Source organism: Hesperophylax consimilis, chromosome 24 (genome assembly GCF_061612785.1).
Source record: "Hesperophylax consimilis isolate HC1 chromosome 24, BYU_Hcon_1.0, whole genome shotgun sequence".
NCBI classification, from domain to species: domain Eukaryota; kingdom Metazoa; phylum Arthropoda; class Insecta; order Trichoptera; family Limnephilidae; genus Hesperophylax; species Hesperophylax consimilis.
In genome coordinates, this window is record NC_142859.1 from 18,888,034 (window position 1) to 18,903,245 (window position 15,212).

The 15,212-nt window shown below is 36.2% G+C and overlaps 1 protein-coding gene across 10 annotated transcripts in view; it reads right to left on the reverse strand.

Annotated features, from left to right (window-relative positions):
- lig (ubiquitin-associated protein-like lingerer) overlaps positions 1–15,212 on the reverse strand; it is a 50,054-nt gene that overhangs the window by 22,124 nt on the left and 12,718 nt on the right. For all 10 annotated transcript variants that reach the window (XM_089646348.1, XM_089646347.1, XM_089646346.1 and 7 more), the window contains exons 5-13: positions 14,808–15,014; positions 12,138–12,466; positions 11,349–11,475; positions 8,779–8,870; positions 6,967–7,125; positions 4,628–4,783; positions 2,991–3,396; positions 1,098–1,264; positions 274–390 (exon numbers count right to left, since the gene is read on the reverse strand). In XM_089646348.1, coding sequence (XP_089502474.1) covers positions 274–390; positions 1,098–1,264; positions 2,991–3,396; positions 4,628–4,783; positions 6,967–7,125; positions 8,779–8,870; positions 11,349–11,475; positions 12,138–12,466; positions 14,808–15,014 — 1,760 coding nt within the window. The remainder of the gene's footprint in view (positions 1–273; positions 391–1,097; positions 1,265–2,990; positions 3,397–4,627; positions 4,784–6,966; positions 7,126–8,778; positions 8,871–11,348; positions 11,476–12,137; positions 12,467–14,807; positions 15,015–15,212) is intronic.

A 15,212-nucleotide genomic window follows, 5' to 3' on the forward strand; every position in this document is an offset into this window, starting at 1 on the left:
TCTGTTTATATAACCTAACCTATAAAGTTTCACAGTATGAGAGTATGTTATTTATAGTCTAATGAAAAATTAAATGACAAATAAAAATGCTAAATCAGATAAGACGATTTGACTTCAATTGTGTTTCAGAAGACCGTCGTCGAAATCATCATGGAAAAAACATTATTTATCTAAAGACTATAATTCAAACAGCAATAATGCTGTAAAATGACAATCTCAAATAATGATATAATGGAGATTGGAAACGTGAAAAGAAGTGGGTGTGTGTGTTACCTGGTAGGTGTTGATAGGTTGATATTGGTTGAGCGTGTTGCTCGGGGGATACGAGGCAGAAACGTTGCCTGATGCGACGTTCGACGCTGACGTGAATGAGGCACCACTCGAGTTCACCTGAAATAGTAAAAACAGTGTTATAACATAAATAAAATTTTACACAAATGATTTCTATCAACCTTATTTTCATACACGATCGACATCCGATAACACACAAGTAGTAAACCCCTATAACTGCCGAGTGGTAGGTACTCTCAGTAAAGCCCTGGGATGGAACACGATTAAGAATCGAAACATTACGCAGCGAAGGTTTTAACTCAACTGTTTTTCATTTTTCTATCTGTAAATTTGTTTGTACATTCTGTTTCTGTTTCAAGGTGGTGGCCGTTTTAATAATTAGGTAAAGATTATTTTTAAATTTGAAGTAGTTTTTTTTATTTGAATTTTCTTATTCGCATTTTTCAATAACTATGGTACCTACCCGCCTGAAGAAAGTTTGAAAAAGAACTGTCATTGAGATAGTGATATTTCTTTGGACAAATTGTACAATTCCTTGTTTAAAAAAATATATATTATCCAATATATGATTTATAATCATAATATGACGGTGGGTATTTACGTAAATGTTACATTAGAGATTTAGATTTGGTTTTGATTTATTAGATGAGAGAAAATTAGAAACACCCTTTTTACAGGAGGTCTAATCTGTTCACAGAACTAATTATGTCACATTAAAAACAATGCATTCCAGTTACAAAAATTAATTTATTCAGTTGGCAAAACTTTCAATTCTCTCTTCCTCATCTCTACTTTGTGGTATTTACCTGCGAGTACGGATTAGCTTGGTAGCCGCCGTGGTGCGCGGGCATGGTGTAAGGCTGCTTGGTGGCGTAGGCCTGCCCGGGGTATGAGGAGTACACCGACTGTTGCACAGACGTGTCCGACGACGCAGAGGAGGACTTGCTGTTGGCTGCCAGCTGGCTCTCCAGACCTGCAAAGGTAGACAGTGCCACACAATGAGACCAAAGTTGGAATCATGCATATGTGATAAAAGTATACTCCACTGAAAACAAGTACAATAGAACCCCGTTAATTCGGACCCCAATAATTCGAAATTTCGCCAAAAATTTTTTTTTAATAAAATAGATTTTTAATTCGAAAATTGTTAATTTGTAATTCGAAATTCATTTTTGTCCAAGCAGGAATTTTTTTTGTGTAATTCGAAAGAATAATATGAATAATCATAATCATAAAATTTCGCAAATCTGAATCTGAGGCAAAACGCCGAATAATGTATTTTTATGTGGTTATACATTGTCCTAATTAGTATTATTATTTTGTAAATCTGGATCGATTTACACGGGAATGTATATTTTTTTTCGAATATCCGTGTTCGAAGGGGCGGAGAAAATTTGTTTTACATGGAAATAATTTTTTAACTTCGAATATGAGTTTAACCCATTGGCCTCAAACGACGCCGTCCCGGCGGGTCTGGTGTCGTCGGCTTAAAAACGAAAAAGGGATACATTATTGACATCTGTGTTTAAAATTTTAAATGCCAATCGCTCAGTAGATAATTAAGCATTCATTTCGTAGTAATTTCCAGGACTCCGTTGGTACAGTTTTTTCCTGATATATACGATTGAAATTTTGTTATATTTCAGCGTCATTGAATTTCTTTTTAAATGGCGTGTGGTTCGGGAATTGACAAGCTTGTTCGTAAAATGCGTGGTGGGCGGCTAACATCAGCCCAAATTGAAATAAAATATATTATGGTCATAAGTATGATTAATGTAAAACTTTACTTAATCCAATTATAAAAAAAATAAAAAATAAATGGTTTTTATAAAAAAAATATTTTTATATCCTCGTTTAATCATATTATTATTATTATTTTTAAAACTGCATATATTTTTTGCATACCTTAATTCAATGAACGAGTTTTAAAAAATAAATTGTTTCGTTTGCATGTTTAGTTTAAAAGTTATGTAAGATTTAGTACACCACTGCAGATTTAAAACTTCGGTACAAAACAATTCGGAGGCCAATGGGTTAAAAAACCGGCTATGAAGGAAATCGGCTGCAAAATCTCAATTAACGTGGAAATATATTGAATTTTTACATATAATTTCAAATTACCAGGGAATTTGTTAATTCGAAATTGCATTTTTGATATCCCATGGATTTCGAATTAAAGAGGTTCTACTGTATTTTGTAAAATCATACAAAACAAAATGTTGGGCAGTCCGTACACGTCACTGCAGAAATCAGAAGACCCACTCCATAAATCATTGTTGAATACTCGAAATAAAGTCAAAACTAGAATGCTTTTATAACCACGCTCACAACCAAAACTTTTTTATCAATTAAATATTTATATCCAGTCATTCTTTGTTGACTGTATTGTTCCTAGAATTGATCTAAATCATACACATTGTTACAAAATGTCTAAGACAAATGAAGTCATGTTTAGTTTCAACAAGGTGAGTCGGAATAACACCGCCCGGCTAGTCACACTATGGCATTTTTTGCATGCTTAAAAGTACCCAATCAAGGAGCGGAACCGATCACTTTGCCAGTGGGTTGTGAGTGACCCGGGTCATGCAAAATGATTGACCAACCCAGCTCTAGTGTAAAATACCCATTACAATGTTGGTGAACTAATAATGTCAATCAGGTAAAAGGGTTACTGTAGTAATAATGATAACTACTCTTACCTGACACGGTAGTCAACTGCTGGACTTGATGCGCCGAGGAAGGCTGAACACTCCTTGCAGAGCTGGCCGGGCTACTCACAGAGTACTGGCCGGAGCTCGACACCGAGTTGCTGTTGCTTATTTGCTGCTGCTGCTGCTGCTGCTGCTGTTGTTGCTGTTGTTGTTGTTGTTGCTGCTGTTGTTGTTGTTGTTGTTGTTGCTGCTGCTGTGCCTGTTGTTGTGCCTGTTGTTGTGCCTGCTGTTGCGCCTGTTGTTGTGCCTGCTGTTGCGCCTGCTGTTGCGCCTGCTGTTGCTGCTGCTGCTGCTGCTGTTGTTGTTGTTGCTGCTGCTGTTGTTGCTGCTGCTGCTGCTGTTGTTGTTGTTGTTGCTCGATGGAGACAGCAACGGAAAGGGATTCTGATGTTAACTGGAAAGAGTTTATGCAGTTGTAGATCAGTATTTATTAAAGAGGTGAACTTATCATAAAGGATAGGGGTCTGGGATAGTCTCTTATAGGATATAGTAGTCCCAGAGAGAGGTTGTACGTGGTCATCGACGATCGTCTTCTTCCTTCGCACACGTCTGTAGTGAAAACAAAAAAAAATTCTAAAAAATAGAAGGTTGACTTCACGTACGACCTACCTCTGGAACTAATAGGGTTTATATATTTTGAGAAACATATTAGAATCAGAAAAGACGATTTGACTTCATTTGTGTTTCAGAAGACCGTCGTCAAAATCATCATAAAAAATATATGATAAAGTTGCAGAATTCCGCTGCACGCTTCATACACACTATTTACTACAAGAAACAATATTTACGTCAGGGGAGAAACGTGCACAAAATAGGTTAGTAGGTTCTTAATTTGGGTTATTTTAATAATTTACGCATAATTTCTAACCTTCAAACTTAACTTACGACAACAACAAGAAAAAACATGGCGGTCGAACATGAAATTTTGAAGTTTGATGGAAAAAAGGGAACTTTAAAATATATTGTATCATCTCCCTGACGAAAATAGTTTTTTCTTGTAACCAAGTGTTATTTGTGTTAGGCGAGCAGCAGAATTTTGCAACTTTACCAAATCCATTAGCCACTGTACATTATCACCTTACTGGACCACACAGGTCTGTTATAAAAAGCAAAACAAGTCAAGCGAGACCAGAACATTGGTATGCAAATCATTATCATATTAAAGGTAGATAGCTCACAAGTGTAATGTGTTGTGCAACTATATGCATCTCCCTCTAACATACTATGCTCCTTCATTACCCCACCCAACCAATTACCTGTCCCTGTCTGACAATGTGGAGTATCTATATCAGTGATATTTGCAACAATTTATTTACAAATCGTCCGTCAGAAAACCGGTACGGTGACTATGTACCCTCAGTGTGTTTAATTCGAATCTAATACGGAAGCTTGTGCAGCGATGACCACGCAGTGTCCCTCAAATCCATAATATCGATTGAAAAGACCAAGGGTAAGTCAGAATTCTTTCAATTCTAACTTTTGACTACAACTACCCCAATAGTTGGTCAAACATTTTTTACAGTTCACAACAAACTGAATCGCATACAATATTGCGAGTAATGTAATGCGATTTTAATTATAAGGTTGGTATGTGCAAGTTACATATGAAGAACAATCAAGCTCACCATCTGAGAGGTGGGTGGGGTGTACTGTGAGACGTCGTTGGACAGCACAGTGGAGGGGGAGGTGACGCACTGCGGAGAAGGCGCGGGAGGAAGCGACGTTGCCACTGCCATCTGCTGGCCCCCGCTGTCCGCTAAACCATGATCCAGATTCGACGACTGGTACAAGTAAACAATCAATAAAAACAGTCAAATTGATCATTTTGTACATGATTGCTGCTTATGTAGGAAATGTTATATATATAGTGTGAATCCAGGATCAGATACGATGATTTCTTCATTAAGTATTTATTCAGAGACTCGTCCGAAACATCGTTAAGATACATCATGTCAACTGGATACAACATTACAACAAAATATGCTTCAATCTAATTTGTTCAGGAGTTTTCAGGAGAAAAAATTAAAATTCACATAAAATTCTTTGAATTATGGTAACATTTTCTATTTTGGGGTTTTTTCACTCAATAATAAAAATTAAAACTTGGTACCTGTTGGATATAGTAACACTATGCCTAAGATTGTCTTTGCTTCGGAACCTCTTCCTGTCAAGCACTTGTAAACGATTGTCAACAAGAATGGTTTATTAAACTCAACACAATTATAATCGTGTCCTTTTAACACCACAATTTATTTATTTTTTATTTATTTAATACATGTTACATTGTTTTGAAATTTACATAAAGTAGATATAATGAATCACCATACTAGGCGGCTGCCTGTTTCATGGTGACCAATTGAGTGTAATTACTTTGTATGAAAATGAAATCTAGTGTAAACATGTGAAATTAGTAACTATAGATGAAGTTAAAATTTTGGAAAAATTGTAATAAAAAGTAGAAGATAGAAATTAGAAAGGAGAAAGAAGTAAATTAGCATTAGATTGTAAAAATGTACATAATTATATATATAATTTTTAATATGTGTGCATGCAAGCACACATGTGTATATAGCAGCAGACATAACTATATACATATAACAACACATGTATACATACACCCATATGACGCATCCTCACGCATATAAACAATATATACACCTCTATCTGAGTACTTGGAATAGGCTACTAACACTATAACAATCACACATCAAAAAATCCCCGAGCGCTTTCCTGAAACTGTCGTATTTGGCTATTGATTTTATTTCTAACGTTAAATTATTGAATAGTTTTGGAGCAAGAAAGTTAAATTGTCTTTGTGCCATTGAGGTTTTTATTGGGGGAATATTATAATTGGATTTGTTGGAATATCTTGTGTTATGGGTCGATTCAAAAATATTTTTTTTCGTATGTTTGAATTTATAGTAGGAGGATATGTTTTTGACGTATAAGGATTTTATGTTGAGTACTTTGAAGTCGTTAAATAAGTCCTTCGTGGGGTGAATATAGTGTACTTTGTAAATAGTCCGCATTATCAATTTTTGAGCTTTAATTAATGGATCTAATATCGTGTTAGAGCATCCTCCCCAGACTACTATACCGTAAGATATAATTGATTGGCATAAAGATACAATATAACAGTACCCTATGAGTCAACAGTAATGCATTAAAAAAAACAATAGTGAAGGTGTGTGTAACCAGCATTGGAGACACAAAAAGTCTTCAACAGCAATGTAAACCAATGATGTGACTCAATTACTGCTATACACGGTGTCCGGAAACTAGTGGTACAAGAGGGAAACTGGAGAATCTTCATCACATATGGAGTCAATTTTATGGTATAACTTTTTATTTTAATAATAATATTTGGATGATTTGTATAGCGACGTTTATGTGAAAAATTACTTCAAGGGCGCTGTATTATTATGTATTTCTACAATGATCTATCTTATTATTATCTACTACAGACTAGAAAAACTTCTATCAACTTATGGCTAACAGATTGCGTCCACCAGTTCATCTCATCCGATTACGCTCAGGCCAGCCCAACTCCGAATATTCTAAGTATATTCGAAAAAATGTACATTCCAGTGTAAATCGATTCAGATTAACAAAATAATAATATAAATTAGAATGACGTATATATCCACATAAAATAACATTTTACAGCACGAAATTGTGATTTATTTTCCCAAAACAGAATTTTTTCGTATTACACGGACAAATTTTCGTGCACAGACATAAATAAATTTCGAATTACGAATGAACAAATTTATAATTAAAAAAAACCTGTTTTTTGAAAATTTTGAATTATGCTATTTTCAAATTATCGGGTTTTTCAAAAAACGGAGTACTACTGTATATATCAAATAGTTTTTTTTTGGATTCTCTATGTGATGTAGATTCCCCAGTTTCCCGGTTGTATCACTAGTTTACGGACACATAATAAAGATTAAATAATTCTCACGGTGTTTGAGTTGAAGTCATTGGCAGAAACCTGCACGGCTTCGGAGAGGAATGGTGAGGAGTCTGAACTGAAGTCCAGAGCCCCGAACTGCACATCCAACAGACCCACAGAGCCGGCGCCCAGGTTCTCACCGGGCATCTCCACAGCACTCGACGGAATCTGAAAACATTGGATTAATTTACCATCAGCTGAGCAATAAAAATTTTACAATCACAAACACTACATTGAGAAAAATAAGGATAATAGTTCTTCTAATCGTGAAAATACTATTACTAAGTCTGGATACTCAGGAATGGAAATGGCAGAAAGTTTTATATTCTGAGGCTTGGAGATCTCTTGATCTCAAGTCCCTTATATCGACCACATATCAAAAATAATCTTTTTTGAGGTGAAACGTCTTTCATTTCATTTTATTTATTTATTTATTTCTATACATACATTACAGTGTCTACCAAATATTTACATTTGTATATAATACATAAATTTAGAACTGTTGTAAATATGGTGTTTTATGCTGGGTGTGAGGTAGGTTTGAGTAGGTGACACTGTGGTGGATAATGTTATATGTTTCGTGAACACCTCACTGGGAGAACCTGTGCTGAGGTGTTTACGTGGTTATGATTAAATGGGTTTAATTTAGTAGGTTGCTTGCTTGTAACAAAAACATGTAACACTATTACCGCTGCAACGGTAGTACCCGCGAGCCTTATTTTGGTATCATTGTGTAGAGGAAAGAAGCCATTACTCGATCATGCATATGTCGCGTAAACTGATGGCGCCAGGCATGACGAAATCGAGGTTAAATTTATCTACGCGCGAGTTGCCGCAGTCACTGCCTGAGTCGCCACTATCCAGCCCACCACCTCGGAGTAACGAGAGCGAGCGTTCAGAACAAATGTGAAAGCTTTGCGATGCGTGAATACATGTAAGTAGAGTATTTGGTACACCCTCTGCAGCACGCATAAGACATGTATTCCACTGCGGCTGAGTCCGTCTTACAGCCCACCCAATGTTTTTTTAATGCGATACCTCACAAGAGTTCCAACTGCCCGAAGTCAGTGACAATATAACATCCCCATTTGGGATATGTTGCATGGCTGAAGGAAGGAGGGAAAAAGAGGGTCGGGGGTTACAGAGTTGCAAATATAGTCAAATGTATCCAGTGTCAGAAGGTTAAATTGTCTTCAATTATGTTTTCCAGACTCTTCCTACCAAATATCATCATTCAACGGGATACATTTGAGGGTAGTTATGTAAGAAGGACCAAAGAGGTCAAAATTGAGGTTCCAGCAAAACTTTCTTTAAATCGTGGTGTAATTACTACAGCCAGGAAACTAGGTATGTAATTCCGAAATCGGGTTTTTCAAATTACACATATTTTATATTTGTGGCATGCGGTGACCGGGTATGTCATCAAAATGACAATTCAACACACCTCCAAAAAGTGATATAAAGTCATGAAAATATGTGAAACAAAAATTAGGTTGAATAGATTACATAGGTAACTATTAAACCTAGTTTATGTTTCATCACTTTTACTGACTCTATATCACTTTTTAAAGGTGTGTTGAATTTTCATTTTGATGAAATATCAGGGAACCGTGGCATGCATGGGCAGTATGGTTTTGTGTGTAACTCGAAAAGGCTGATTTCATAGTTACCTAGTTGCAGCAATTACCCAACAATGTTATGTTTATGGCTGACTCTGTAGCTGACCTTTTTTTTAAATGCACAATTAATATTTAGGATTTACCTAGCGGCAAATGATTTCAGTTGTTAATTTGACTATAAAATAGATGCAAGATAATTTACCTTGGATGGTGGTGGAACCCTCACTCTCTGCAGTGGTTTCCTCTGGTTGGACAGGTCCGTCTGCCCGTACACACCGTAGTTGTTACCATAAACTGGAAAGCAGACAAAAAAAAAAACAAACAAATTAACCACCGTTCATGGCCACACAGTGTTAAACTAGGGTTTAAAAATTATTTTTTTTGAATTATTTTTTTTGCATTTTTTTTTTTAAATTTTTCAAATAAATGCTTAATATGTTAAGAATATTCATTTCAAATTTCAAGTTGATTGGAGCAAAATTGACGAAGTTATGAGTATTTTTATACCTGTCGGATTTTAATCCCTACCCGACCGTACGTATAAGCCGAGCAGAGCAGGAAGCTGAGAGACAAACTAAAGAAGGCAGGATTCGTCGTAGACAGGAGCAAAAAGGTGCTTTAGACATCATGGATGATAGCAACATCCTTTATGGACCTGGCATTGATGATTCAGTGTGAGGTAAGCAGATAAAATTTGCTTATAAACGTTTAATCCCAGATTTTTTAGTGTTCAAAACTTTATGGCGTTTTTCCCACAACTCACGTTTTCAAAGTCGGTGCCCGTCATAACTTCAAAACTACTGCACTGATCCTTTTGAAATTTTGAAAACTATTTCTGTACATAATTTACGAGGTAACGCTGGAGAGTTTTTTCAAATTTGTTAATAATTATTATTTTACAATAACAAATTAGCCGATTTTTTTTCACTAAAAATAGCGTTTTTCCCTTCAAAGTGTTCCAAAAAAGTGAAAAATTAAAATTTCGAAAAACTCTCCCAGCGTTACCTGAGAAAAACTATTATCTAACGAATGAACTATGATTTTTTGATTTCAGATGACCCAGCACCGAGTTATGAGGGGCACCGCCATTCGACTTTTTTTTGAGACACGTCCGAATAATTGCTGCCATTGCCGTGTTTTTTAATATTTCTCTGTGAAAATTTTATACAACATTCTTAATATGTCATACTTTACTGTCCTATTAGATTTAATAGAGATTTTAACTGTGTTGTCACAAAGAATTCACAAAAAAATGCCTTTTTTCGTACGAATTAAACCTAGCCCCCCCTTAAGTCAAGGTGTCTAATGCTACTACTTTTTACCTTCTTATCATGGGGATCGTCTTCTATTAAGAATCTTGTAAGAAACTCTACTGTTACTTTTTTTTTTTTAGTTCAACAAAATTTTGACGGCTTCATTTTTTTTTTATATAAAGCGTATTTTATTTAGTTTAAAATTTAACATTTTTTATCTAGTGTACATCTATTCTAAAACTACTATATTTGGACTTCACAATATTGAGACATAACTCACGAAAAACTGCAAGACTTTTGGTTTCCTTAACATAAGTAAAGTAAAATAAAATTAACATTAACCTTTGGAACGCCGAGCTCCCGTGACCGAATACTGGAGCGAGGACTGCTGTGAATCATTTCATAAAAACTTACTTGTTTCTTGCAAAATGATGTTTTTGTAAATTTTATAGTCTTACCAGATCATCTATTTATATATTTATAAAAATTGTATATTTATAGGTATTATTATAAGTAGTTTCCCCAGAATAGCTACTTATATTCAGAGAAATGATTTTTTTTCACTTACTTTATATAAAAAAGTTGAATAAAGAAATCGAAAGATTTTTTAATGATTTTAATATATTTTCATAAAGCTAAATAAATGTCCTCCACAATGAATCTAAATAAATATATGTAGTAATATGACATAAACAAACAAAAGAAGCCCGTTGCAAGGTTAATGACGATTCCAAAATGCAGAGGCATTATTTGTTCACAAATAAAATAAACATGTTTACAAGTGACGAAACGACAGGATAGAATAATATTAAGACATATTATTTCTTTGCCAAGCGAATTAAATATATTTTAGTGTGCTAGGAGCATTTTTTAAAGTTCAAAATACCATAAAATTGAGTCAGGTGCAGTTCAGCTGCTAGCAAATCGGCTTGGGATATGCCGGCACTCGATGGGTGCGTATGTCAGATATCCACTGGGGATACGCCGGCATTCAAGCGGTTAAGTGAACCAAACAATGTGTATACGTAATCAGAAATGCTATTCTGAGTAAATCGTAATCTTATATTATTTTTATATTATTAATTATGACAAGCTATTGAGAATAATCTATTTTCACAAAATGGCACTATACAAATTATTCAATTATTATTATAACAACGGTATTCTTATACATGTCAGTTTGCTAAAACGGGCCATGAATCAGCGGAGAACTTTTAAATGAAATCAAAATGACACTCGCGGTCATCAAATGGTATGGAGTTTGTCACCCCAACCTAAGTTGAAGTGAGGAATAATAACCACTCAAAATGATTTTTGGCATATTATGGGCAAGTTTGCAAAACGTCTTGTCCGATCGCTTGCCATAATGTGCCAAATTTATAGAACTTAAAAATATGTGATAGATGGTGAAATCTAAGCGGAGTCATTGGCTTTAAACCGCAGTAAACAGTTCATATATGTTTCCATATGAATTAAATTGAGCACACATCACTCGAGTGGTTTATTTGTTAGAACTGACCTTGTGAGTTGAGCAAGTTCCTGGGGTCCTGTTTGAGAGCTTCGGACTTCTGTGTCAGCTGCGAGAGGTATTGTGACTGCGCCGCTGAGAGGGTGCCCGACACGCTCATGGCTACCGGGCTCTGTGGCTGCAAACCATTAGCAACACACATACATTAGCACGATGCAACTAACTAGGATGTATATTGGCAGCCATTCACTACTGTGGCAAATATACAGCAAATGTTTCCAGGGTCAGAAGGTTAAATTGTCTTCAAATATGTTTTCCAGACTCTTCCTACCAAATATCATCATTTAACTGGATACATTTGAGAGCCTGAAGATGAAGAAACCCACTAGTGACTAATGGGATAAATGGGAATGGGGGACATTCAATTCTACACTGTGGAAAAGGAGACATTACCCAACAACAACCTAGGTAAACTTTAATAAAGAGACTGGGCTCTACTGTCAAAGGAACAAGATGAAACATTAAAGATAACATCCTATAGGAAGGTACTGTGCTAGTGAGTGCTATACATTATAATAAATTTATTGACCATATTCAAGGTTTCCTTATGTGGCGAGGGTCTCGTAAAATGAATCTCTCCAGTTTTTTCGCCAAAACTTCCCAAAATTCATCAATAAAATGCAAAATACAGAAGTAAAACAGCAATCGCGCTTGTCTTTAAATCGGGACATTATAAAGGGAAAGAGGGCTCGATAACGGTGATAGTTATATATTCCCGATATATGGGGACAGATGGCAACCATAACAATGTGGGACATGTACAAGGACATGGTGCCTTACCTTAGTTATATGATGCGCAGAGTTACTGTAGCCATAGACGGCAGGATCCTGGGTGGGAGTAGGTGTGTCCTTGTAGTCGGTCTCCAGAAAGTCCTGGTGGTCCTGATGGGCTGGCGACACCTCCAGGTACTCGCCGTCCCCGGACATGTTGGACATGTTGTTGGACATGTTGTTGGACATGTTGTTGGCCATGTTGGAGAGGCTGTTAGACATGCTGGGCATCTCCTGGGGTAGGGGGGCACTGGAGGGTGTGAACACGGCGGTGGATCCAGACCACTCCTCGTTGTCCCAGTCCTCGGCCGGGGGGAAACTGTCGCCGCCGCATGTGTCTGGAAGTAACAATTATATTAGTTGTGAATACCACAGTAATATGAAAATCCAGTGAGACTATAGCCTCCCCAATTAAAGTTTGTTATGAGGCTGAAGAGGAAAATATTTTAGAAAGTTGACAAATTATCTTTCAGGTGTATGCATTTAAAATAAACATTACTATTTTTAAATCATAAAATTTTAATATCAAATGTGAAAAATGTTGTCAAAAATGCAAAACCACATTTTTACTCGAATCATAGAAAAATTGAGAGAATTTTCGAAAACACATTCGTTTTGTTTGGGGAATTTGTAAAAAAACTGTACCTTCACTTTTATCTCGTTCATATAATAAAAAATAAGAAATAATTTTTAAAGTTAAACAGATTGTGTTATGTGCGAAATATTAATTATTCATTTTGCCTATTTTTAGGATTTTATTAATGGATTCCAGTATACTGGAAAGAATTATTATTTCTCTTTCGAATGTCAAAAAATTAAATATTTCTGCATGATAGAAAAAAAGATAAAAATACTTTTATAAAATATGGACACTCGGTCATATATGACCCTCGAAAGCTGGAGGGGTTAAGTAAGCTTTATACTATCAGCTTAAAACAAGCCGCAAAAATTGATAAGACTATCATCACCGGGGTAGAAACTAATTACTATACTACTTATCCAAAGCTAAAAACTAATCTAAATTAATAAAATTCTGCTCTTATTTCTACTATTAATCAGTATCTTATTCCTAGATTAGAAGCGTCAGACTTGATGGTATTTTTACACCATTTACATAATAAATTTTTTTTAAATTACTGAAGATTGTTCCTTCGTTCCCAAGGACTGGAATCAACCGCTCTAACAACCGAGCCAAATGTTATAGTTGCTCTGGCATCCAAGAAATATTCACGACCAACAAAACTATAAATCTCGATGGGTTTCTTATTTGGAGAGCAAAAACTAGCCGACGTGTACCTGGCGTTGCTTGGTGTTGTGAATGATTTGGAGTAAAGTTTTGAGGTTGTGAATTCTACGATAAAGATCGAATTTTCTCTACTTTCTATAAATATAATATGCATGTATTCTATACATAAACCTTCCAGGAGAAATTCTCTAAATGATAGTGAAACCAATTTCAAATTCCATTTCTTGGTTTAGATCAGAGGTTCCCAAAGTGGTTTAGGCTTGCTGGGGGGTCTAAGTCAGCGAGAAAAAAATTTGGGGGTTAACGAGATTCAAATAAGGGTACACACGAGCGGATCCCCATTTACCTCAAGTCAACATTTAGGAGTTCCGTAAATGATACAATAGACCAACACAAATGACTGAGAAATTACTTATTTGATATTTGTATTTTTATATTTCGTAAAGTTGTTAATTGAGGTATATAAATAGGGTCTACGTTCCTTTTCTCATCAGAATTAATATATTCAAGCCAAACATTGCACATTGGAAGCTGCGAATTTTCCTAGTTCTACAACTTGTTTTTGAAAAACCTACAGGGTAATAATGACGTTCAACATTTAAATACAATTCACACAGTTGAATGTTGAAGAAACGGATATCATGTGACAAGAAGAACTGACCGGAATAAGCACCGACAAAGAACTTAAGGGGCAGTTCTGTAGGGCCAGCTTCAGGAAGAAATTCCGTTGCTTATCCTACTTCATTTTCATTTGGTGTAATACCTCACAAGGGCGCCCCTGACTGCACAGTGTAAAGACACGGTTGTTGGACAGGCAAGGGAAGGGAATGTTTTTACGAAAAAAATAAATGATTATCACATGGGACGTTAATAGTTGTAGAAAAATTCAATATTCGGCAGGCAGGGTGTCAACGGAAAAAAAATATTTGGCAAGTGGTCTACGGGGCAAAAAAGTTTGGGAACCTCTGGTTTAGATGAACTAAACGAACAGACAGACGCGGTTAGCGACTTTATTAGATATTATTTAGAGATTAAAAAACCTATGTACTGCTAAACTTATTGGGAAATCAGATATGAGCGCATCAGTAGAAGCTCATTATATAAAAATACCGATCGGGTAGGTCAGTATAAATTTATTTCGTATGTTAACTGCTGTAATATCATCCGATTTCAGAGAAGTGAGTAAAAGTGTGTGTACGTGATTGCCACCAAAAGTTAAAAGAATGCATTGTCATCAGCAACGAGCCTATCTGTCGAGTTAACTTCCACTTCCAAGATTTTCGTTCATTCATTCCCTAATCCAAAAGTGAAATTAAAATACATATTTTAAAAGATTGGGAACTGCTGCATTAGAACATTTAAAAAATTTCAAGTTCTCCAGACTTGTAAGGGTGTGACTTATTATTCTGAAATGGTAAGGATGAGTGTGTCACCTCCTGGAGTTTCCCAGTTCTCCTCCTGGGGCTCCGTGTAGTGCGGCTGGCGGGGAGGGCCTCGGGGGGGTCCCCGGGGGGGCGGGCCTACCCTGGCGCCCCCACGGCCCCCTCCCCGGCCCCCGCCACGTCCCCCGCGCGCTCCGCCCCGCCCGCGACGCATGCCCCTCCCCGGGTGCTCCTCCTCGAAGTCTCCACGCCCACGGTCTGGAATATACAACACAATGATTATTGTAGAAATTGCCACTTGATTTATAATATAATTGTTATATGTACAAGTGAGATTCCCGAGACGTATGTGTGGTAAAAACAATGTATTAAAAAATCAACCTGTAAAAAATACTTTTTACTACAATAAATCCATATTCCACCTAGTTGCGACATCTCTTGGGACGGCTAGCATCC